This window comes from Eulemur rufifrons, chromosome 14 (assembly GCF_041146395.1).
Source record: "Eulemur rufifrons isolate Redbay chromosome 14, OSU_ERuf_1, whole genome shotgun sequence".
NCBI classification, from domain to species: Eukaryota; Metazoa; Chordata; class Mammalia; order Primates; family Lemuridae; genus Eulemur; species Eulemur rufifrons.
This window is the reverse complement of record NC_090996.1, coordinates 11,457,649-11,484,542: the sequence shown is the minus strand read 5'-3', so window position 1 is coordinate 11,484,542 and position 26,894 is coordinate 11,457,649. Positions and strand designations below refer to the sequence as shown.

General features: G+C 37.2%; 1 protein-coding gene across 3 annotated transcripts in view; it reads right to left on the bottom strand.

The window, feature by feature from the left end:
- The window catches only part of SMURF1 (SMAD specific E3 ubiquitin protein ligase 1), a 104,580-nt gene that overhangs the window by 23,987 nt on the left and 53,699 nt on the right, over nt 1–26,894 (bottom strand). For all 3 annotated transcript variants that reach the window (XM_069486537.1, XM_069486539.1, XM_069486540.1), the window contains exons 2-3: nt 2,596–2,634; nt 1,281–1,389 (exon numbers count right to left, since the gene is read on the bottom strand). In XM_069486537.1, the coding sequence (XP_069342638.1) occupies nt 1,281–1,389; nt 2,596–2,634 (148 nt within the window). The remainder of the gene's footprint in view (nt 1–1,280; nt 1,390–2,595; nt 2,635–26,894) is intronic.

Sequence of the window (26,894 nt, the reverse complement as noted above, 5' to 3'; positions counted from 1 at the left end):
ACCACGTGATAATAATAATCTCGTAACAGAGATTTACTATATCTTAATAGTTCCATAGGATAATGACATGATTCATAACTTCCCAGCAATGAAGCTTAATATAGGACAGTAGTTTGCAACAAGGGACTACTTATAAACCCTTAGATCCATTCAAAGTATTCAAAAAGATACCAAGTCATTAAACCCCCACTTATTCTTTTTTTTTTTTTGAGACAGAGTCTCACTCTGTTGCCCAGGCTAGAGTGAGTGCCGTGGCGTCAGCCTAGCTCACAGCAACCTCAAACTCCTGGACTTAAGCGATCCTACTGCCTCAGCCTCCCGAGTAGCTGGGACTACAGGCATGCGCCACCATGCCCGGCTAATTTTTTCTATATATATATTATTTTAGCTGTCCATATAATTTCTTTCTATTTTTAGTAGAGATGGGGTCTCGCTCTTGCTCAGGCTGGTCTCGAACTCCTGAGCTCAAACGATCCTCCCGCCTCGGCCTCCCAGAGTGCTAGGATTACAGGCGTGAGCCACCGCGCCCAGCCCCCCCACTTATTCTTAGTGCAAGTCAACCATAGAGAGAGAGGAACTTTCCGGACAAGAACTGACAACCACATTCCAAGCCACATATAGAACCTCAGTGTAACTGAGACTGAGTCTTCAAATAGAACTACTGAAACGCCACCCAATACAGTACAATTTGTGTTAATTAAAAAAATAATAATAATCTTTTGGTTGCTTTCATGAAAATTTCTTAGCAGAAATATGGAAATACGGATGCACGTAACATAGTTTTCAACGTATAGTCCATGTTTTGAAGGAATATAAGAAATTGTCTGATGGCTTATATAATTTGATCATGTAGAACTATATTTTCTCTTGCAGAAAGTGTATTTGTACTAAAAAGCAAAAATCCTAGGTCAACAGAAATATGTATTCATAATAATGCATTTTTTAGGTAAAAACTACCAATAGGCTTAGGGTTTTACTGAAAAACAGTAGCATGTAGGTGATGTGAACCATGACCTGTTTTCTGCCAAAACGGCCAGGAAACTGAAAAATTTGAGGATCACAGTTACAGAAGCAAACCATAAAAATCTATTAAAATGCCAAACACAAGAACTTCCAAGTATGTGAGTTCTGAAATTAGGCAATATGTATTCTTTTGGCCATCTACTTTTGTTATCAATAAATAGTAATCCTTTTTTTTTTTTTTTTCTTAAATGTTTCTCTTAAAATCTAGACACCTACTTTTCTGCTACTCCCCAAATGGCTTACAGAGTTCAACTCACAGATCATAGTGCTGGTTCCACTTTGGGTCCAATGTGTTTTTCACAGTGTCGGTTGAGTGGCACTGCCCAGACCCGTCCACGACGATCTTTGCAAAGGGGTCAGGGAGTCCTAGAGGAGAGAAGACAGCCACACCCAGGTGAGACTACAGATCTATCAACGTGACACAGAACACAGTCTTTCAGGCTACCGGGAGCTTCAAGATCATCTAATTTAGCAAAGAAGATTACTCTTAGACATTTTATTCTCTAATTTAAGGATAGTTTCAATCAGCAAAATAAGTCATTTCTATTTACCTTTCTAAGAGAGACAACTTAGTATGCCTCCACTCTCAGATTTTAAGGATAGAAAAAAAATAAAACTAGAAAAATAGGCTTAAATTCAAATTTCCATTTCTGATGGTCACTAAGTGGGACTAATGAAATGGAGGAAAAGGTATCAGAAATTAATTGCATTTATACTTTCTAAAAAAGAAAAAAAAATAGTGCCTAGAAATCTTATTTACTGATCTTTGCCTATCTTATTCATCAAGTCTTAATTTGGTAAATCCCTAAATGCTGGAGTCAGACAGGTTTATTAGATTAGGTGGCAAGGTGTAAGGCTTTTGCAGACAGACTTGTGGATGAGCCACCCCCTTGGAGCTCCTAACTGTTTGGAGCCTAAGTTTCTTCATCTTAAAGTGTGAACAGTGCCACTTAAGAGCTTCAACTTAGAGCCTAAGTTTCTTCACCTTAAAGTGTGAACAGTGCCACTTAAGAGCTGTGCAGCGTTCTTGTGAAGATCAGAAAGTGTGTGAAGAACTTAATGCTGCAGGCACCTACTTTAGAGTAGGTGAATTTCTTACATTAAAGAGTGTTTCTTTCCTTTACAAAAGGATTCTCTGTTTTTTTTTTTTTTTTGCAATTCCTTTAATTACAGAGCTTTAAAAATGTGATTTAATTTATAAAATTGGATTAGCAACTTTACTCAAACCCAGCTATTTGATTAAAAAAAAAATCCCATTTGTATTTGAGCTGAGAACACTTCACCCAGCAGAAAGAAATCTCCTAATGGGGGGGGGGAGGGCAGAAAAACAGGATGTGGCTGGAATGGGGCATGAGACAGGCTTGAGGAATGATTTCTAAATTCTGTGCCTTTGAGCTAAGGAGTCCCAGTGTTGTAGCAACTGGGAAATAAAGTTTGTCCGACCATGGATTCCCATTCAATAAAGGGCGAGACTTCTGGGAAAACATACCTAGTATTTTTTTAAATGTTTAAAATTTCAGAAATACATGAATAACATTAATATTTTAAGAGCAAAAATGAGTGTTTACTTACTGAAGAAGTCTTTCTTTGCAAGGTTCTTGGCACATAATACTAAAAACAAATAAAAATTACTAAGGTTAACATTTATGGATAAGATTTCCACATAGCTGGTCGATATTTACAGAAGAAAAAAAAAACGACTCTAAAAATTATCTTTGCCAATGATTTGTCTTTCAAGTTTAGTATCACATTAAATAAAAAATCAACGACTATCTAAAAACCGTTTTATCCTCAAATTGGAGATCAACTATAACAAATGCAAAATGCTTTAGTGTAAACTTAGAATCTTAAACATATACAGATGGATTTATCAATATACTCTTAAACTGCATAGGATCACATAAAAACCAATTCAAATAAAGAGACCCCTTAGGGGTAATTATAGCCCTATGGCTACTGCTAACAACAACAAAAGGAACTATGTATTTTTTATATTCTGACAAATAATACAACTTTATAAATGTAAACTTTGTAGAAAGCAAGGGGAGAGTGGTAGAAAATATGGGGCCATCCTCAGGGTGTTGTGAAAAACAAATGACAAAAATGCACATTATGAATTTAGCACAGTGTTGGTATATATAAAGAATGCAATTAATGCTATTGTTATTTTATTAATAAGGTGGTATTGATTACTGTTAAGAAATTTTGTCACCAAACCTGCTTGCTACCCAACGAAAGTTACTATGTCAAGAGAAAACACACTAACGTACTTTGTTCTTTTGCACTGCTTCAAAAATTTTGCTAATTTTTAAGAATATAATGTTTTATTAAGACCTTATTTTATAAAACTATGTTCACATAATGCGTATTGTTCTGCAAACTTGCACTTAGTATTTTTTATATAACACTGTTATCAAGATATAATGTACCATGCAATTCACCCATTTAAAGTGTACAACTCAGTGGTTTTTATTAATAGTATACTCACGGGGTTGGACAACTATCATCACTATCAAGTTTAGAACATTTTTCTCATCCCAAAGAGAAATATCATACCTATTAGCAGTCACTCCTCATTTAACCTCAAATTTCCCAGTCTTAGGAAACCACTAATCTACTTTCCATCTCTAAGGATTTGCCTATTCTGGACATTTCATATAAATGGAATCAGGTAATATGTGGTCTTTATATGACTGGCTTCTTTCACTTAGCATAATGTTTTCAAGGTTCATCCACGTTGTAGAATGAATCAATACTTATCCCTTTTTACAACTGAGTAATATTCCATTGTATAGATATACCATATTTTCTTTTTCCATTCATTAGTTGATGAACTTCTGGGTTGCTTCTACTTTGGGGCTATTATGAATAATCCTGTACAAGTTGTTATGCAGACATATATTTTATTTCTTTTCATTATAAAACTATGAGTGAAATTGCTGGGTCATAAGGTAACTGTTTCTTTTAACATTTTGAGGACCCTCCAGGCTGTGTTCCACAGCATTGGTACCATTTTATATTCCCACTAGTAGTGTATGAGGGTTCCAATTTCTCCTCATCCTCATTAATACTCATTATTTTCTGTGATTTTATACCTCTGTGGTTCTGATTTGCATTTCTCTGATGACTAAAGGCTTTGAGCATCTTTTCATGTGCTTATTAGCTATTAGTGTATCTTCTTTGAAGAAATTTCTTTTCCAATCTTTTTCCCACTTTTAAATTGGGTTATGTGTCTTTTTACTATTGACTTGTGAGAATTCTTTTTATATTCTAAATACCCTTATCAGGTATATGATTTGCAAATATTTTCTCCCATTCTATGGGTTGTCTTTTTACTTTCTTGATAGTGTCCTTTGAAAGAACCAAAGTTCTTTATTTTAATGAAGTCCAGTTTGTCTATTTTCTTTGGTGCCATATCTAAGAAGGCTTTGCATAACCCAAGGTCTTGAGGATTTACTCCTATATTTCCTTCTAAGAATTTTACGCTTTTACCTCTTAAAAATACATTTAGGTCTGTGCTCTGTTCTGAGCTAAATTTTGTGTGCGTGTTGCAGGTGGATATCCAGCTGTCCCATCACCACTTGTTGAAAAGACTATTCTTCCCCACTGACTTGTCTTGGCACCCTTGTTGATAACCAATTCACTGTAAATGGGAGAGCTTGTTTGTGGTCTCTCAATTCTATTCCATTGACCCATATGTCTCTCCTCCTGCCTTGATTACCATGGATTTGTAGGAAGTTTTGAAATCAGGAAGCATGAGTCTTCCAACCCCGTTCTTTTTCAAGACTTTTTTGGCTATTCTGGATCTGTTGAATTTCCATATGAATTTTAGGATCAGCTTGTCAATTTCTGCAACAAAAGCCAGTACGGATTTGCTAGGGATTGTACTGAATCCGTAGGTGAATTTGGGGAACACTGCAATTTTAATAATATTAAATTGTCTAATCCATAGACATGAAATGTCCTTCCACTTCTTTAGGTCTTCTTTAAATTCAATCAACTTTGTTTTGTAGTTTTCAGAGTATAAGTTTTATACTTCTTCTATTAACTTTATTCCCATTTTATTCTCCTTGATGCTATTGCAAACAGAATTATTTTCTTAATTTTATTTTCAGGTTGTTCATTGATAGTGTACAAAAATACAATTGACTTTTGTATACTCATATCTTGCAACATTGCTGAACTGTAATACTTTTTTGTGGATTCCTTTGAATTTTCTGTATATAAGATCATGTCATCTGCAAATATAGTTTTACTTCTTCTTTTCTAATCTGAATGCCTTTTATTTCTTTTTCTTGCCTAATTGACGAGTACCTTCAGTACAATACTGAATACAAGGAATGGGAATCCTTGTCTTACTCCTGACCTTAGAGGGAAAGCATTCAGTCTTTCAACCATTAAGCTGTGGGTTTTTCATAGATGTACTTTATTAGGTTGAAGAAGTTTCCTTCTATTCCTGGTTTAAGTATTAAGTGCTTTTATCATGAAGTCGTGTTAGATTTTGTCAAATACTTTTTCCACATGTATTGAGATGCTTATTTGGTGTTTGCCCTTTCTCTACTCATATGGTGTATCATATTACTCGATTTTCAGATGTTAAACCAACGCTGTATTCTGAAATAAATTCCACTTGGTCATGATGCACAATCCGTTTAATATACTGCTATATTTGGTTTGCTAGTATTTTGTTGAGGAATCTTATGATTATATTCATAAGGGATCTTGGTCTGTAGCTTTCCTTTTCTTTATAGTCTTTGTCTAATTTTGGTATCAGAGTAATACTGGCCTCATAAAATGAGATGGAAGTCTTCCCTCCTCTTCTTTTTTTGGGAAGTGTTTGTGATGAATTGGTATTAATTCTTCTTTAACATTTGGTAGAATTCACCAGTGAAGCTCTCTAGACCTGGGCTTTTCTTTGTGGGAAATGTTTTAAATTACTAATCCAATCTCTTTACTTTTTAGAGGTCTATTCAGATTTTTCCATTTCATCTTCAATCAGCTTTGGTAGTTTGAATTCAAGTGGTGGGAATCCTTGTCCTTATCCTAGAAATTTGGTGATTTCACCTAAGTTATCAATTTGTTGGCATGCAGTTGTTCATAGTATTTCCTTATAACGCTTTTTATTTCTATACAGTCAGTAGTAATATTTCTTCGTCAGTGTAATGTAATCTTCATAACCTTCCTTTCCACCTCAGTCTTTTTAATGGATACATCTAATTTATTACAGCTCCCGTTGGTGTTTTATTTCTTGTTTCTCTAATTACAAAAGTAATACATATTTGAAAATATGGAAATGTGTGAATAGGAAATGCACACTCCTAAAACCTCATCATTACTCTTTGTTCAGCATTTACCTGGCTAGTCTCACGTGCTTATTTTTCCCATTAAACTTCAGAATCATTTTGACCAAGTTTTTAAAAAATGACTTCATAAGTAAATTTGAGGGGAATTTTTACCTCTTTACAATATTGAGTATTCTCATTCTTGAATTTTATATGTTTATCCCTTATTAAGTTCTTCAATGCCCTTAAGTGAGGTTTTAAAGTATTTCATAAAAGCCTTGCACATTTCTATTTGGGCTTACTCTTAAGTATTTTGTTTTTTGTTACTATTGTGAATTGGATTCCTTTCATTGTGTTTTCTAATTGTTATTTGGATATAGGAGAGCTATTAATTTTCTTACATTAATTTTAAATCAACCATTTGAACTCTCCCCACAAGGGCCTACTGTGTTTTCTTTCCTTCAGCTTCCCTTTTCTTTCCCAAAGCTTTGAATATCTCAACAGCTCTCATACAAAACACAAAGAGTCTAAAACTGAGGCTGAGGTCTTCCAACTTTGAGTAGAAACCTGGTCCTCCCCCAGGATGAGTTACTTCAGGTAACATCAGCAGGACCTATGAACTGCACAAGCCAGACACCTACATGTTGTCCTTTTGCCTCACAATCTCCCTCAACTGTGTCGACTTCTCAGCATCTCCCTTGTCCAAGCTCCCAGCATCAGCTATGACAAAGTGATCTTTTCAAGACTTAAATCTCCTCATGTGTCTCTGCCTTTGAAAATTCTCCAGGGCTTCCCATTGCAAAACCCCAGGCCTGAGGCTCTGATGCCGCCCTCCTCACCTCCCCAGCCTCAAATAGTAGCCACCAATTTTGGGCTCTAGTTTTCTGAGGTGCTGGTGCTAGACTGCTTCTGAATGGAATAATGTTGGTCACATATCTCAAAAATATTAATCTTCGTTCAATTAACAAGGCTAGCAATGTTTTAATATAATGCTTATTTCAGTGGAATTTGGTTACATCATAAAGCGGAAAAGGTCTTAGTAGTGTTAGCACAAAGAAAATGTTGCCTCAATTTTGTGTAAGGATCGTTTAGGGTCATTCTGAATCGAGTTTAGTTAACGGCATATGATTTCTTCTACTAAAATAATTTTGTGATCTTGTGGTGGCATTCTCTTTGCCCACTCTATGAGATATGATGATAAAAGGTCATTTATTACACAGCATAAAACCCTACTCTATCTAGACCTACCACTCATTTTTTAAAAATAAGTTTATGCACCAATTATGAGTGAGGTTCTGGGGATACAACAATGAACGAAAGAGACATTTACTCTTACAGAAAACGAATGTAGTTTTCAGTGTAGACCCCTGCATGGTTGCTTCAATTCCAGCTCTGAACTACTCCTCTACCAGAGCTAGATCACGTCTCTGACATCCTATAATTTCCTAATCACACACCACAGTTGTCCTAATACTGGGGACATGGTCAAAGCAAATTACATAATGTTCACTAATCATTAGAAAACATACAAGGGAAGTATTCTGCTAACATGATACATTCAGTTAGTAAGACAAGCTTCCTTACCAGGTCCCTGACAAAAAATAAGGTCACAAAAATACTGTTTGCGCTTTCACGCATTCCAGGATGAGCTGTAACAACACGAATCTAGCACATTATTCTATCTTGACAGATTTTCTAATTTGTATCAATACTTCCACTATTCTTCTATCCCTGCAAGCTAGAAATTTCTGCTGCAATTTTTTTTTTTTTTTTGAAGACAGGGTCTCTCTGACATCCAGGCTAGAGGTTGTGCCATGATCATAGCTTACTACAGCCTCCAACTCCTGGGCTTAAGCAATCCTCCTGCCTCAGCCTCCCAAGTAGCTGGAACTACAGGTATGGACCACGAGGCCCAGCTGATTTTTTTTGTTGTTGTTGTTAAGAGATGGCATCTTGCTATGTTGCCCAGACTGGTCTTGAACTCCTGGCCTCAAGCAATCCTCCCACTTAGGCCTCCTAAAGTGCTGGGATTATAGGTGGGAGCCCTTGCGCCCAGTCGGCTGCAATTTTTTTTACTCCTCTTTTCTTCTTATATGTATCATCACGTCCTATCATTTCCTTCTTCTAAATGTCTCTTGGATTTGTCTCTTCCTCTATTTTTATACCCACTCTCCTATTCTTGGCTTCACCTACACACAACAGCACCCTCCCTTACTGAAGCCTCCCCAGCCCACAAGACACTTAGCACTAGATCAAGCTTTTGAAATGCCATTTTCATGTTCTTAGGCCCAAAACACTTTAATGGCTCTGCATTATATTAATGTTTTACTGCAAATCTAAATTTCTCCCTAGGTTTTCAGGTTTCCCATTCACCAATATCACTTTTATTTCCCAAAGTATAGCCTGGTCCATTACCCGCTCCCACCCACCCCGACTCTGACCACCTCCAGGAGTTTATTCTCAGCCCATTTGACCGTCCCTCTCTGCCCGCTGGGCTCTGTCTTCAAGATCTAGGCCAGGCACTTTCTCGGTGAGGCCTCATTCAGGCCAGAGTTTCCAAACGTCACTCTGTGATGACATTTTCACTAGTGCCAAAATGAAAAAACAGCGGGGTTTTCATAAAACTGAACTAATTAATTTTAAATGGCTGTTTCTTGTTCTGATACCATCTTTCCTGCTTTTTTCATGTTAAAATGCCCTTTCTTTAGAGAAAGGGGGTAACAAAAACTGGTAATAGTCTTACCAGTGACTTGGCAGAATAAAAACTGGTCAATATTATGTTGATGCCCACATTTACATAAATGTTTTAACTGATCTGGGAATTACTACTCTAAGCATCAACAATCTAGCCCCTGTGTTTAATCCTATCTACTTTAAGAACCAGCTAGTTGAGCACTCAGTTCCTTTCCTTAAGAGTGGCTCTGTCCCCCCACTAAGTTAAGGCCCTGTGAAGGAGGAACTCGTCTCCACCCCTTTAGACATGGGCTAAATGTAGCGCTGGCCACACATTGGCACGCAACACAGCCCTTGTGCAGAACAAGAAACAAAAAGTAAGCCAGAGAGAGTTACAGTGATAAAAACATAGAAAATTAAAGTCATCATTTCAATAGTTTAAAACATCTGAGTAAAATTTCCATTTATTAGAAAATATAACTTACCACCTAGGATAGCTGCCAACATCTTTTAGCTGTCTATTTCAACTAACTTTGAGGTCTACAACTCAGTTTTTAAAATTTTTCCTGGGAAAAAACCTTTAAGCTACAAAAGGGGTAAAAACAGAATCCCCATTAAGGGCAATGAGTAAGTTCTCTGGTCCGTGTGTTTCACTGCTCCACTGTACCAGAGCCCCTGATCTATCAGACCTGATAACAAATTTAGGAAACCCTCAAATTTGTATTAAGAGAAGAAAAATCAATTTCAGTTATGTAGACAGACTCAAAATTGCCAAAAATTTTAAGCCTATACAATGGAACTCAACTCCATATTCCATTATTCACTTACTGAAACACTTTTTTCCAAACTTTCTCAATAAGTTTATATATATACAACAGACATATACATTTCTACCATTCAGACACCACTAGATGATAAAATGACTTCTTTGCAGGGAAAATTTACTAAGTTAACAAAATACATCTTAGCACCCACCAGCCATCCCTCTCAGCTTTGGAGGTAGGGGTGATTCTCTAGTATACAGACACTCCTGAGATGCGTTTTCAAAACACCTCGCTGCTTAGAATATGGATGTTATAGTTCATTTTATATAAATGCATTAAGTTAAAAATAAATGACAAAATCATATGAATCATTTGAAATCGGAAGTGTGATAGAGTTCAATCACACCCCCAGACCTTGCAGGGTGAGGTGGGGCTGCTCTAGCAGAAAACGCCTCCCCCACCCACGAGGCAAAGCACAGCTCCAAAGAAGGGGTGGTGATGTGCCTGCTCCTCTGCCTGTCCCCCCAGGTCTCCACCAGCAGCAAATACGAATACCATTTGTGTGATCCTTTCTAGTCTGAAAAGCTCTTTTTCATACGTTTCTCTCCACTCCACCCCAGCTCACTCCACACTAGCACAGCAGCACTGTAGCCCTGGGTAGAGTCTGAAATTAAATCCTCTATTTATTTGTATACTGCTAATGTCTAGCTCCACTGGAATAAGGACTGTATCTTTCTTATTCACCACCATATCCCGAGAGCCTGAAACAGTGTCTGGCGCACACAGATGCCTTTTAGAATATTTGCTGAATAAATGAATTAGATGGTAACCTTACTTTTTTTAACAATGTAACTAACCCAGTAGAATACAAGCAGCAAGAAGGCAGAGACTACCTTCTGAACCATTATATTCCTAGCACGGAGCACAGGGCCTGGCATAAATTAGTGCTCAATAAATGTTTGTTGCAATAAATGAATAACTGCTTGATTGAATAAATGAATGAATACAATAGTTTTGCAAGAGCCACCACTGTGATGTGTCTGACTCCCACCCTGTACTCCACAAGGAGTCCAGAGCCTGACTGCTTTGCACACTGCCGCCTGATAGATCATGTTCTTCAGAACAAGTTTATGCTATTTCTTATGGTATTGTCAGTGACATCTGGTTGGCACTAAGAAAAAAATGTTCTGCACTTTCAAACCAGAAGTAATATTACAATGAGGGAGAAATAAAGTACAGGTGAAAAAGAAGTAATAAAGTCTGGAGAGCACTTGGAACTTTTTATTTGAACAAAGCTCTTATTAAGGAATAGTCATTTTTGCATCTTAAGGGATGATCTCCAAGGATTTGTTACACCATTACATTCCAAGAAAATCTACAACTGATGTACGTACTTGATTTTTTACTTTTAACTTTAAAATGTTGTTTTTTCTAATACTCTGGATCTGCCATGCAGAATCTGCAGTCCCTGAGGCAGGATGACTTCTTCCTGGGAGAAGAAAGAAGACAGGCCTTCCAGGAAGCAATTTCCAAAGCTACTGTTTTCTTTTGTTTGGTTTCTTCCCAAGTATCATAGGCTAGACACTTTGATTTGGAAGGTAAGAAAAGAATCTCATTTAAATTCTATCTCTCTAGGACAATTTCTATCTCCAGATCCCATTTCTTTCTTAAATAAAACCAATGGAAGGTGTTTCAAATGCGTCAGAGCAGAACAAGGGTATTGTGAGTCAAGGCGATTTTACAAACAGAAGCGTATCTCCTTGCCTTTGACCATAGGAAATTTGGAGTCTTCATTAAGAAAGTCTTGTCTAAATACTTAAAGTTATAATCCAAAAGTAATCAGTTCCTAGATCATTTAATTATTTAATGCTGTCTCCCTAAACATGTTTACTTTTATTTTCAAATGTCCCTTACTCGAATGCCATATGTAAGACGATGTTTATTAATTCCAAACTTCAGACCTCAATGTCTACTATCTCACCTCCTGAAAGGCTCGTGGTAATTTTGCAATCAGGAATAATGAGCAGTTTGCAATCTGACTTTGAGTACCACCCTGGGAAGCAGACTGTCTCCCAGGCAACCACTTGACTGACATATCTTCCAGAGACACTTGATGAAACTGTCAATGGAATCACAGTGTATGGTTTGGAAACTTTGTCTTTGTTTTGTGAAACTTTAAAAATACAATCTAATTCCCTTTAGTATAACTAATAATAGTAGCTAAAAGTTACTAAATGCTTACAGTGTACCTAGATACTATACTAAGTATCTGACATGCAGGATTGCATTTACTCCACATCGCGATTCCATGAGACAGTTACTGTTATTATATTCATTTTACTGATGAGAAAATTGAGGCTTAAAAGATTAAATAACCTAAAAGCATTTACTGATCATAGACCACACACCATATATGCCAAGCACTGTTCTAAGGACTGAGGACACCAAGATGAACAAAGGGTGCTTGTCCTCAAGATTCTTCCCATGCCTAAGGGTTTGACTTTTAAGGAAAGAAAGTAAACTAAGATCACCTTTTTATATTTTTTTAACCATTGCTTAAAATTGACTTCTCAAGCTTAGAATATCTTCCTAAGATCATACAGTATAAAACTAAACCTTTCAGGAGGCAAATGAATTTTAACCCAAAAACCCTGTCATTGTTAAATTAGACTTGATTGTCTCCTTAGAAGGTAACTGAATTAACTGCATCCTGGGTTAATGGGGAAAGAACCCACATAAATCCAAACATCCTCACCCAACTGACTTTTGAAGATCTATTAATATAAAGGAAGCTGTGATCATTTATATTAATAATGATCTTTTGATGAAGCCATTTTAAACACAGTGATAAATACCGAGAGTAAAGGGGAATTGAGGGATTTTGTGGGAAGGAAGCTAGAATTAAGGAAGTTCATCTACAACCTGATCATCAGACCAGACCTAAAGCAAATAGGCAAGGGAAGAAAGTAATCATAAACAACAGCAAGAGAGCAGTGTCAGCATTTTCTCTCCCAGTTACTGAGCCACCAAATGAGGCAGTATTAATCTGATGTGTGGAAAGTTCAACAAAAAAGTCTGAAGGTGTAGCAAGGATTGTGTGTGCAGAATCCCACACACTGTTATGGAAAACTCAGAAGATACACAATCTTCTAAAACAAAGTCCCTTATAATTTCTTTCCTATTTATCATCTTACAGTGCTAGGTTCTATAATACTAAGTATTTAATGGCATTATTTTGCATGGTTTTATCATAAAAGCTTTTATAATTATTTGGCTAATCATTATTCACCTCACAGTATAAGTCTGGGTGAAATCATTATGTTCAATTTAGTGGAGAAAAATAGAAGCTCAGAGAAATTAAGCAACTGTTCAAGGTGACCTCGAAAAATTAGTGATAGGGATAAGAATTGATCCATCTCATGAATGAAAACCACAGTTCACTGAATTATGCTGCTTCATCAGACTACTGGAGCATTAAGAATAAAACAATTTGTGACATTAAAATTTTCAAATCAATGTGGCCAACAATGGATTCATAAAATCATTGAAAACTTAAAAAAAAATCAATCATGACCCAGCAATTTACCCTTAAGTATGTACTCAGTGGAAATGCACATACACATATGTTCACCACGAAGGGTCACAGCAGCACAGTTCATAATAGCCAAAGACTGAGAACTGTTAGGATACCCATCAACAGTACAATGAATAAAGAAGTTGTGGTAGTCACAAAATAGACTACTACACAGCAACGAAAACTGCAAACTACACATTTATGAATCTCACAAATATATTCAGTGAAAAACACAAGGTAATACATACCATATGATGCCATTGATATTATTATAGCACAAAAACAGGCAGACCTAATGTGTGCTGTTAAAGTCAGACTAGTGATCCTTTAGCAGCACAAAGTAAGGAATGGAAGGATGCATGCAGAAGGCATCTGGGAGACTGGCCCATGCTCTACCACTTGACCTGGATGCTGCTTGCACACGTATGTTCAGTTTGTGAGAATTCAGTGAGCGGTACACTTAAGTATTTATAAATCCATCATGAACTTCCATGGAACAGAATAGAAAATCCAAATATAGACCCATAGGTCAATCAATTAATGTTCATCAACGCCGCCAAGACAATTCAATGAGGGGCAAAAAAAAAAAAAAAAAAAAAGATTGTCTTTTCCAGACTAGAAAATAGAATATCCAGCCAGAATAAATGAAATATCCTTATGGAAAAAAAAAATAATAAGCCTCAACCATTACTCAAATCATACACAAAAACTGACTTGAAATGAGCATAGACTTTAACAAAAATTAGTTACTATAACACAAAAACTAGATACCATTAAGAAAGGAAAGAACAAGAAACAGACTGGGAGAAAAGATTCACAATATATATGACTGACAAGAGATTTGTATTCAGAATAAAGAACTTTTACCACTCAATAATCAAAAGAAAAACAACTCAATTAAAAATCGGACACTTTACCAAAGAAGACATCACATGGCCAGCAAGCACATGAAAACACGCTCAATATCACTAATCGTCAGTAAAATGCAAATGAAAACCACAATAAGGTACCACTCCACACTCACTAGAATTGCTAAAATTAAAAAGACTGACAATACTAAGTTGGTAGGGATGTGGAATTGCTATGACTCTTGAACATTGCCTGTGGAAGTATAAAATGGAACTGTTACTTTGGAGAACTTTGTAGTAGCCACATCTACCCTATGGCGTAGTAATTCTACTCCTAGGTTTTTACCTGAAGAAATGAAAACATATGTCCACAAAAACACTTGTTCATGAGAGGTCACAGCAGCTTTATTCATAATGGCCAAAAACTATAACCCAATGTCCACCCACAAGTGAATGGATAAAGAAAGGTTATGGGATAATATGTATTTGTTTTTTTTGTCCTTGGTTGTTGGCACATAGTTCCTAAAACCCTTGGAATCTCCAGCGATAAGAGTGTCTTTTGTCTATTAATGAGATGACTTGTGGCTGACAACCCTAGATAGTTTCAGGATAGAGGCTGGTCATCAGAAAGATCAAGGCGTGGTTAGAGTGTTAAACCTCCAGGAAAGAACTTGGAATTACACTCAGTCACCAATGGCCAATGATTTAATCAATCACGCCTGAAGTGAGACATCCATAAAAATTTCTAAACAATGGGGTTTGTAGAGCTTCTGTGTTGGTGAACTCATCGAGGTGCTGGCATGCCCAGAGAGCACATGGAGGCTCTGTGTCCCTTCCCCTACACCTTGCTCTATGCATCTCTTCCATTTGCCTGTTCCTGAGTTGTATCTTTTATAATAAACCCGTAATCATAGGTAGCATTTTTCTGAGTACTGTGAGACATTCTAGCACTTACTGAACCTGCAAAGGGAACCCCTGATTTATTTATTAGTCAGAAATATAGTGACAACCTTTGACTTGCAGCTGGCATATGAAACAGGGGTAGTCTTGTGGGACTGAGCCCTGTGAAGTCAGTGCTAACTCTGGGAAGTTAGTCTCAGAATTGAACTGAACGGTAAGATACCCAGTTAGTATCAGAACTGGTTTTGGTGTGAAAAAAAAAAAACCCACACATTTGTTGTCTTAAGTGTTAAGAGCAAGAACAGTTCAGTGGTATATTCACACAATGAATAAATGCAGTGAAAAGGATGAACTCCTGATGCATGCAACAACATGATAAATCTCAGAAACATTAAGAAACACATACTACATGACTGCACATATGTGAAACTTTAGAACAGGCAAAACTAATCAATAGTAATAAAAAGCAGATCACTGGCTGAAGATCCAGGGGCAGTATGGGAAGACTGACTGCAGAAGGTCAAGAGGGACTTCCCGGAGTAATGGGAATGTTCTATGTCTCGACTAGGGTGGTGGTTACATGAGGATCATGCATTTGTCAAAACTTACTGAACTGTACACTTAAAATGAGCGCATAGGTAAATTATACTTCAATCAAGTTGATTTAAAAAGTTTAAAAAATATGGTTCTGTACAAGAATATATAATGTCACGGGATGATAATTAGCATATTCAGGTTTTTTTTTAGAAAAAGTTTACATTTCTAATATTCTCCATTAAAAGGAACGGGGACTTTATGGAGAAAGGGCCAATTCTAGGACAGAGACAGGAGATGTACAAGATGAGCATCTTCGTTACAGAGGGTGATGCAGGTTCACAAAGAAAAACCCCACCACATGGCAGGGGGTATGGCAAAGGGGCACAGGAGCCAACTGACAGAGCTCCCAGTGGCCAAAGCTGGAATATTCAGAGCAGTAAAACAAAGCAGTACTGGGTTAGACCCCAAAGTAAAGAAATCAATCTCCATGAGTCCATACTGATATTAATAAATGCCTGAGTAAATTAATAATGGGGAAGAAGAGACAAATCTAACGTGCAGAAGAACTCCACATGAATGGCGGAGATGCTCCACCCTAAGGAGGTGCAGCACACTCCCCAGCCCGAGCGTGGGCTGCGCACCGTGACTTCCTCCCAGAGAGACAGTGCAGAAACCTAACGCCACCTCAGCCAGGTGATCAAGGAGAACATCACCAGTGACACATCATGTTGACAGTATGTATTAATACTTTCGATGTGATGTTATGAGAATGGCATTTTACCTCTCTGATCTTCCTCCCCAAGATGCAGAACCCCAGTCTAATCATGAGACAAGCTCAGACAAATTCCATCTGAGGAACATTCTACAAAATACCTCATCAGTACTTCTCAAAACTGTCAAGGTCAAAAACAAGGAAAGTCTGAGAAACTGTCACAGCCAAGAGGAGCCTAAGGAGACACGACAACTGAATGTAAGGTTATAGCCAGGACAGGACCCTGGAATGAAAGAAGCCATTAGGTAAAAAGTAAGGAAATCTGAGAATGTGTACTTCAGTTAATAACAATGTATTAATATTTGTTCATTAATTGTTAATAATTGGGGAAACTGCTATTGTGTGTGAGTACTGGTAGGGCATAATATGGGAACTCCATACTATCTTTGCAATAATTCTGTAAATCTAAAATTGTTCTAAAAGATAGGGTCTATTAACAAAAATCAAAACAAAAAAGGCCGGGCGCGGTGGCTCAAGCCTGTAATCCTAGCACTCTGGGAGGCCGAGGTGGGTGGATCACTTGAGGTCAGGAGTTCGAGACCAGCCTGAGCAAGAGCGAGACCCTGTCTCTACTAAAAATAGAAAGAAATTATATGGACAGCTAAAAAAATATATAGAGAGAGAGAGAAAAAAAATTAGCCGGGCACGGTGGCACATGCCTGTAATCCCAGCTACTCGGGAGGCTGAGGCAGAAGGATTGCTTGAGCCCAGGAGTTTGAGGTTGCTGTGAGCTAGGCTGATGCCACAGCACTCTAGCCCAGGCAACAGAGTGAGACTCTGTCTCAAAAAAAAAAAAAAAAAAAAAAAAGGTCACAAAATAGTATGCACAATGTGACCTCTTTTGTGGTAAAATTGTGTGTGTGTGTGTGTATAGATAATGAGTATTTAAAAGTCTGGAATGAAACAAACTAATATGGTATAATTTATTTCCTTTTTTTTGCTTGGCTATAACCTTAAAATTTTCTACAAAGAATGATTACATGAAAAACATTTATGAGGCAAAATAAAATCTTACTTTTTAAAGTAAAATCTTAGTGACTTTGTACAAAAGATTGTGATGACAGTAGCGAGGGTTCTTAATCCACTTCTCAGCACAGTCACTGATGCTGCACCTGCTTCCACTTTCTGTCCCTTGTTCAGATTACTAATATGTCGTTGGTGATTTTTACCATTAGGCAATTCAAAAGGGCTGGACGTGACATTCTTACAGGTTGGTATACAAATATGTTAGCAGACACAGGAGCTAAATTAAAAAGAAACATCACTAAAGTGAGTAACAGCATAAAAGTGCAAAGCTTTGAAGACTGTCCCGAGGACAAAATTTTTCAAAAATGAATTCAAAAACAAACTAGTTTTCGAAGAGCCCTAAAAGCCTTTTTTCTATTACTCTGCTAATTGCTTTGCTATCTTAAATCTTGTGGCTTTTCATTTCTTTATTTAAAAAAAAAAAAAAACAGCAGCACCAAATTGATAACTTAATTTCACACTTCCAACTTGAATAAAACTGGCAGATTATTAGGTCTCGAGACTGATAGACTGAACACATGCACAAGGCCAATAGGAATAACAGAACAGATATTTAAAGATAAAAATAAACATGCTCACACATTAAAAGGAATCCCTAAAAGATGGAAAGCAAACCAGGAGGAAACTGCGACTGTGGAAGGTAGAACCAGCACTTGTGGCATTCCCAGGTGGGGAGTCAGGAAATTGAGGTCTAGGAGGGGCCCCTAGACGGATGAGAGGCCACCAGAGTGGTAACTTGTGGTATGAGAGCTGCCATAGCAGGTGCAGTTGCTTAGCCATGCCCACCCCCCAGTTGGGGGCAGTGACCTGGGGCCAGGCTCTGCCTCCAGCTGCAACAGTGGGTATGGAAGCTCAGTTCTGGGACACAGGGCAGTGTTCTGGGCAAGCGACAGGTAACAGAAGAAGAGTGTGTCCAGTACACAGAATACCAGCCCCTTCTTCAGCAAACCTTTATCTCACCTCCTCTAAGTTCTCCTTGACTGAGAAGCAGGAAATCCCAGCTGTAAGAACACACACAGAACTAAGAATCACTAAATGTTTACAGGAAATCACATCATGAAAGAAAAAAATAGGCCAGGTGCAGTGGTTCATGTCTGCAATCCTAGCACTCTGGGAGGCTGAGGGGGTAGGGTAGCTTGAGCTCAGGAGTTTGAAGCTGCAGTGAGCTCTGATCACACCACTGCACTCCAGTCTGGACAACGGAGAAAGACTCTGTCTCAAAAAAAAAAAAAAAAAATCAAGAAGGAAAGAAAGAAAAAAATAAACTCAATAAAAGTATTCTTCTCCCAAAACAGAGGACACACATTCTTTACAAACACATATGTAATTTGGAAAATCTGACTACATACTAAGCTACAAAGGAAACTTTAACAAATTTCCCAAATTGATAAACAATCTTCATTCAGTAAATATGATTTTGAAAATCCACACCGAATATGTATCCTAAATAAATCCACACATCTGGATATTTTAAAACAGTTTTAAACAAATCTTGGATTAAAGAGAAAGTCAAGGTGGAAATGAGAATATTTAGAATCAAATGAAAATAAAAATATGCTGTATTAAAATGCATAGACTTAAATTCATTCATTAAAAAAAAAAAACAGAAAGACTGGAAATAAACTATACTTCCAACTCAAGAAGGAAGAATAAATAAAATAAATCCAAATCAAGCAGGAACAAGGAACTAATAAAGATAATAGCACACAAAAAGAAAACAGGATAATTGTCGTCAATAAAACCAGAAGCCAGTTCTTTTAAAAGATGAGTTGAAAAAAAAAAAAAAGAACAAACCTTTGTAAATAAGCTCAAGAAAAAAGAAAGAATGTACAAATACCCCACATGAAGACGAAAGGAGGAGATAAAATCGCAAAAGAAATTTTACAAATCATAAGAGTACACTACAGGCATAACTTTAAACCAATGGCTAGAATGAAAGATTTTTTAGGAACACATAAGTTGCCCATAATTGGCCCAATAAGTAGTAAAACTCTGACCAACAACCATAGATGTTGAAATGGTAATTGAAAATGAGCCACAGAAACAAGGCACTGAACCCAGATAGTTTTACAGGAAAATTTCATCAGGATTTCAAAGTACAAATTAATCTCTGCTTATGAAGAAAAATAATAAGAGAAGCTACCCCAACTGAGTTGATGAGGCTGACACTGAAACTGGGAATCTCCAACAAAAGAAAGTAAAATTACAGGGTGTGGTAAATACCCACAGGGGTCCCAATGTTTAGTTCTCCTCTCCTTCCAGGCGAGTGCAAGACTATACTTCCCAGATGTCTTGCAGTTAGCTGGGACCATGTGACTGCAGTGCTTTTAGCAAAAGTGCTGTGTGTCACTTCCGGGCCATCGTATAGGACAGCAGGTAAGAGATCTCCCGGCCTTCACGAAGCCTAAAGCCACCACTTGGGACGGTGGAACGGCAGACCTCCTATCAGCCTCGATATGGGAATGACCATGTGGAAAACAGCCCCCACTGACTCACAATGTGCAAAATTAAATCATGGGGTGGGGGGGTGGGGGAACGGTGCAGGGAAAACCCCAGTCCTGGAACTGGTGGACAAGGGGGCCTTTGGCCTGGCATTTTTGCCTTTCCATGTGTATTGTCTTCCTACAAGGAGAATGCATTTATATGTTGCTTCCCAGTTAAAAATAAATCCCATCAGTCCAAGAAAAGAGCAAAGAAAAAGAGACAAGACAGGAGAGGGAAGAAGGGAAAGGACAGAAATTCATCTAAAATTTAAGATCTGGAGAAATCTCACAGTATTTGTAGAATCTTGGATTGGAAACACTCTGGAAATGACCCTTTTAATAGATATGGGACAGTCTAAACTATATATTAGTGCTTCCCCCGTGCCCCCAGGGTTATTTTCTTTTTAAATTAGGGGGAAAATAAACACGATTAGATGTATTTTTAAAAAAAGTTTCTAGGTTTGGTTCTGTAGGAAGCAATGTCCCCAGTATAGACAGAAATGTCTAGAGGTAGATTTAATAATTATTAACTACAAAACTAACAATAATAATTGCTAATATTTATTGAGATCTTATTATGTACCAAAAACTATTAATAGTACTTTGCAGACCATATCGTACCTAATACAACAGATGAGGAGGCCAGGGCTGGTGAGATTGAGTTACTTGCCCAAGACCACACAACTTGTGAGAGGAAAACCTTGAGCCTGTCTGACTTTGGCCCAAGCTCTACACTGTACTATATAGTGTTTCTGAAAAGGTATAATTATGGTGACAAATTGACATACAACATAAGAGAGCCAGAATGCCCTAGAGAAACATATTTTTAAAAAAGCAAACAAGTATGACTTAAAAAAATAAAAAGGGAGCTCTGCTAGGTCCTCCCTCTAACCAGAGAATGAAAAAAATCTAAAGCAGTGCTATCTCATTAAATATACATTTTTAAATATAACAGCTTGTTAAGATATAATTCAACACTATAAAACTCTCATTTTTAAAATGTACAATTCAATGGTTTTCAATATATTCACAGAGGTGTATAACCATCACTGCCATCTAATTTCACAACATTTTTATAATCTCCACAAAAAGCCCCAAACCCATAGCAGCCACTCCCTTCCCCCAGCCCCTGGCAACCACTAATCTACTTTCTGTCTCTGGGTAATTGCCTATTCTGGATATTTCATGTCAACAGAATCATACACTATGTGATCTTTTATGGCTGGCTTCTTTCACTTAGCATAATATTTTCGAGATTTATTCATGGTGTGGCATGTATCAGAATTTTATTCCTTTTTGTTGCCAAATAAGATTTTGTTATATGGATATACCACATTTTGTTTATCCATTCATCAGATGATGGACGTTTCAGTTATAACCATGTTTTGGCTACAGTGAATGATGAGGTGAATGAATATTCATGTAACAAGGTTTTGTGTAGACATATATTTAATTCTGCCTAGAGCTAGAATTGCTAGGTCACGTGGTTATTCTATGTTCAACATTTTGGAGAACCATCAAACTGCTTTCCAAAGTGGCTACACAATTTTACATTCTCATCAGCAATACATAAAGGTTATAATTTCTCCGCATTCTTGTCACCACTTATTATTATCTGTTTATTTTAGCCATCCTAGTGGATTTAAGTGGTTTCTCATTATGGTTTTGATTTGCATGTCTCTGATGACTCTGAGTTGAGCATCTTTTCATGTGCTCATTGGCCACTGGTACACCTTCTTTGGAGAAATGTCTATTCAGATCCTATGCTCATGTTTTTAACTGAATTATTTGTTTTTTCATTGTGGAGTTGTAAGAGTTCTTTATATATTCTGGATACAAGATCCTTATAGAACATATAATTTGCAAATATTTTCTCCCAGTCTATGGGTTACCTTTTCATTTTCTTCAGGTGTCCTCTGAAGCACAAAAGCTTTCAATTTTTTTTTTTTTTTTTTTTTTTTTAAGAGACATGGTCCTACTCTGTCACCTACTCAGGCTGGAGTGCAGTGGCAAGATCATAGCTCATTGTAACCCCGGCTCAGGGAATCCTCCTGCCTCAACTTCTCAGACCGCTGGGATTATAGGCATGGGCCACAGCTGCCCAGCCAAAAGCTTTTAATTTTGATGAAATCAAATTTATCTATTTTTTTCTTTTCTTGCTTGTGATTTTGTTGTTGTATCTAAGATTTCATGCCTGGTCCAAAGTCTTAATGATTTACTTCTGTGTTTTCTCCTAAGAGTTTTATAGTTTTAACTCTTATATAGAGATCTATGACCCATTTTTAGTTAATTTTGGATACAGTTTGAGGTAGGGGTCCAACTTCATTCTTTTCTTTTCTTTTTTTTTTTTTTTTTTTGTGAGACAGAGTCTCACTCTGTTGCCCAGGCTACAGTGCCATAGTGTCAGCCTAGCTCACAGCAACCTCAAACTCCTGGGCTCAAGGGATCCTTCTGCCTCAGCCTCCCGAGTAGCTGGGATACAGGCATGTGCCACTATGCCCAGCTACCAACTTCGTTCTTCTGCATACAGATATCCGGTTGTCCCAGCACCATTTGTTGAAAAGACTATTCTTTTCCCCATTGAATTATTCATATCTCATCATCACTGTTGCAAATCAACTGATCATAATATAAGGGCTTATTTAGGGATTCTGAATTCTATACCATTGATCTCTGTATCTATCCTGTTGTACCAATCTATCTTAATTACCTTAGCTTTGTAGCAAGTTTTGAAATTGGGACACACTAGTTTCCAACTGTGTTCTTGTTTTCTCAAGATTGTTTTGGCTATTCTAGATCTCTTGTATTTCCATATGAATTATAATCAGCTTGTCAAATTCTGCAAAAAAAAAAAAAAAAAAATCCAAAAAACAAACTTCCTGGGGCTTTGATAGGTACTGTGCTGCATCTGTAGATCAGTTTAGAGAGCACTGCCATCTTAACAACATTAAGTCTTTCACTCCATGAACACGGGCTTTCTATTTATTTAGGTCTTCTTTAATTTCTTTTCACAATGTTTTATAGTTTTTAGTGTACACATCTTGTACTTTTGTTCAATTTATTCCTTAGTATTAATTCTTTTTGATGCTATTTTAAATTGATTTTTAAAATTTTTTTTTTTTTCCATTTTCAGCAGAGTAGGGGTTGCATAGAGTAGGGAGGGCATAGAGATTGAGGGGACTTGGGGTGACCGCTAAGGGACACAGGGTTGCTTTATGGGGTGACGAAAATGTTCTATAATTGTGGTGATGGCTGCACAACTCTGAATATAATAAAAACCACTGAATGGTACACTTAAAAGGGTGAATTTTATATACATGAATTATCTCAATAAAGATGTTACCAAACAAAAGAGAGAACCTGTTGAATAGAGGAAACAAACTCAGCATTTTGTGCTCTGTTTCATTTTCCTCAATAAGAAAGAAGTTCCATTTTCTCAGGCCAATGTCAAAAAGACATGTTTAGACACTAGTGATTTACTTGGAAACATTAACTCCTATTAAATTAGTCTGAAACAAAGTTTGATATGATTGCCATAATATTAAACTAGGGGAAGAAAAAACACAAACCTCTGTGTTTACTTTTGTAAATTATTACATGGAATGTTGATCAAGTACCTTTGGGTTGACAAATAAATAACCTACCCATTAAACAAACCAACTGAAGTCTTGGGCAACGATTTCAAAATAACTGAAATAGTCTCTCCACTAAAATCCCTGCTTCATATGTTGATTCAAATACAAATTATTCTTATAATTCCACATTATCAAAATCCTTCTTGATTTTTAAAAAATCACCACTGCCTACAAACTGCTTTCTGGAGTTCAAAGCACAAAACTCAATTTCTCTTGATCCACTTTACCAATTTTATCATCCAAATACGATTTATGTAATAGTTCCCAGACCATAGTGTAGCAATTTGTACCTCAGGGCTTTTCTTTCTGTTGCATGTTGTCCCCTTTCTATGACATCTAACCAACATCTCTTGAGCTAGAGTGTGGACTCAACAATAGTACACAGCACATAGTTGGCACTCAATCATCATTTGCTGAAGAGCTCTACTTGTTGTTTTATGCCAGCCACTGTGCTGGGCACCTCACCTATGTTACCTCCTGTTTTACCCCCACCAACCCTATGAAGAAATGAAGGATCTGAGAGGTTACTTATCCAAGGCTGCTCTCACTGATCCACTGTCTGCTGATGCAAATCCTGTTCATTCTTCAGGTTGCAGCTCAAATCCTATCTCCTCCCTCATTTCTAGGGCCAATAATGATTTCTCCTTTCTCGAAACTGCTAAAGCACTTCCTTCCTTTGACACATAAATGTATGCTAGCTTAAATTATTTCTTCATATCTTAGAACAGTTTTAGGTTCACAAGGAAACTGAGCAGAAGGTACCCAGAGTTCCCATATACCCACTGCTCCACACACGCACAGCTTCCCCCACTATCAACATCGCACACCAGAGCGCAGCATTTGTTACAATCCATGAACCTACATTGACACATCAGTATCATGCGAAGTCCATAGTTTACATTAGGGTTCATTCTCGGTGTTGTACATTCTATGGGTTTTGACGAATGTATGATAACACGTAGCTACCCTTATACTATCATACAAAATAGTTTCACTGTCCTAAAACTCCTCTGTGCTCTGCCTATCCATCCCTCCTTCCCCCGAAACCCTTGGCAACCATTGATCTTTTAACTGTCTCTGCAGTTTTGTCTTTTCCAGAATGTCATATAGCTGGATTCATATAGTATGTAGCCTTTTCAGATTGATTCTTTTCACTTAGAATTCTTACAAATCAGTAATAAAAAGACAAATAACCCAATTAAAATATGAGCAAAGGATCTGAAAAGACATTTCTCCAAAGAGGATATACAAATGGCCAATAAACTCAGAAAAGATGGCAACATCATTAGCCATTGGGTAGATGCAAATCAAAACTACAATGAAATACCACTTCACACCTACAATAGTTAAAATTAAAAAGATGGATAAATGCAAAGGCAAGGATGTGAAGAAACTGGAACACTTACACGTTGTTGGTGGGGATGTAAAATGGTGCAGTCGCTTTGGAAAATAGTTTGGCAGTTCCTCAAAATGTTGAACATAGAGTTTGCTTATTACCCAGCAATACCACCTCTATGTAGAACACACAAGTGAATTGAAAAAATAAAGCCAAACAAAATCTTGTGCATGAATGTTCATAGCAGATTATTCATAATAGCAAAAATGTAGAGACAACCCAAATGTCTTTCATCTGGTACACAGATAAATAAAATGTGGCAAATCCATACAATGGACTATTATTAAGAATGAAATATCGATCCATGCTACAACATGGATACACTCTGAACATACTGTGCTAAGTGAAAGAAGTTAGATACAAAGGATCACATATTGCATAATTCCATTTACAGGAAATGTCCAAAGTAGGCAGATTTATAGAGACAGAAAGTAGATTAGTGGTTACCAGGGGCTGGGAGTAAGAATAGGGTGTGGCTGCTAACACATATGGGGTTTCTTTCGGGGGTGATGAAAATATTCTGAAATCACAAGGTGATGGTGTACAATTCTGTGAATATATTAAAAATACTAAATTGTACAATTTAAAGGGCGAACTTTATAGTATGATAATATTTCAATAAAAAAAGAATGCAATAGTGATTTGAAGACTAATATAAGTATTTGTCAGTCTTTTTTTTTTTTTTTTTTTTTTTTTGTTGAGACAGCGTCTCACTTTGTTGCCAAGGCTAGAGTGAGTGCCATGGCGTCAGCTTAGCTCACAGCAACCTCAGACTCCTCGGCTTAAGCGATCCTACTGCCTCAGCCTCCCGAGTAGCTGGGACTACAGGCATGCGCCACTATGCCCGGCTAATTTTTTTCTATATAGATTTTTAGTTGTCCATATAATGTCTTTCTATTTTTAGTAGAGACGGGGTCTCGCTCAGGCTGGTCTCGAACTCCTGACCTTCAGCAATCCACCCGCCTCGGCCTCCCAGAGTGCTAGGATTACAGGCGTGAGCCACCGCGCCCGGCCTGTCAGTCTTAACATTATCTTATTAGGGGGTTATAAATCAGTGTTTAACATGCCATCCCGTGTGGAATAACAGGTGTTAAATAAATTCTTTAAACAGGAATAAAAAGACAATGGGCACCTATTATAAAAGGAATATAAAATATAGTGTCTGCCCTTAAGAGTTTACAGTTTAGCTAGACAGATAAAAATGCATCAGTTTTCTTACTCACCATTTCTTACCAAAAAATGGTGCAAAGTAGATCACTTTTGCTAACCATATTCAATGACTTCTCAGGCCCTATCAATTCATCTTTTGTCCTATTCTTTAAGTCTATTCTTTCCAGTCTGGCTGCTACTGCTCAGTTCCAGGCAACTCTTATCTCACGTCTGGATTATTATAATAGGCTCCAGCATCTCTTTTCTCTAACTCATTTTTAATCATGAAATAATTATTTGTTGGATAAATGAATAAAACACTCTTCATTATATAACCCCACACACGCAAACCTCTGGGCTCAGTACCACTTACAAAATAAAATATGAATTTCTTTAAAATATATATATAACCCCCTAGCATCTAGCACTTAAAACATTCATAACCCTAAAGCACTCCCTTTCTGGTTTAGCCCATCATCCCCTCTAGTCAGACTGTGCCTCACACATTTTTTTTTTATGTGCTCCTTTGCTCAAGACCCTCCGCCTCCTATACCCCCAGCCAGATCTCTACTTCCAGTCTTCCTTCTTCCATCATCTGTCATCTGTCTGTTGCTGTCTTGTAAAGTTACTTCTATCTTTTATTAGCTACTTAGATAACTCTCTAAACGGATTTTAAACTCACTGAAAGTAGGGTCCATGCTGGGGGTAAATCTAAGACAAGACTGAGACAGCGAATCAAATTTCACCATGAGCTGTACCGGCAGATTACAAGAATTCAGAGAAGCAGAATGTCACTGCAGGGAAGATTAGGAAAGTTTTTTATTATTTTGCG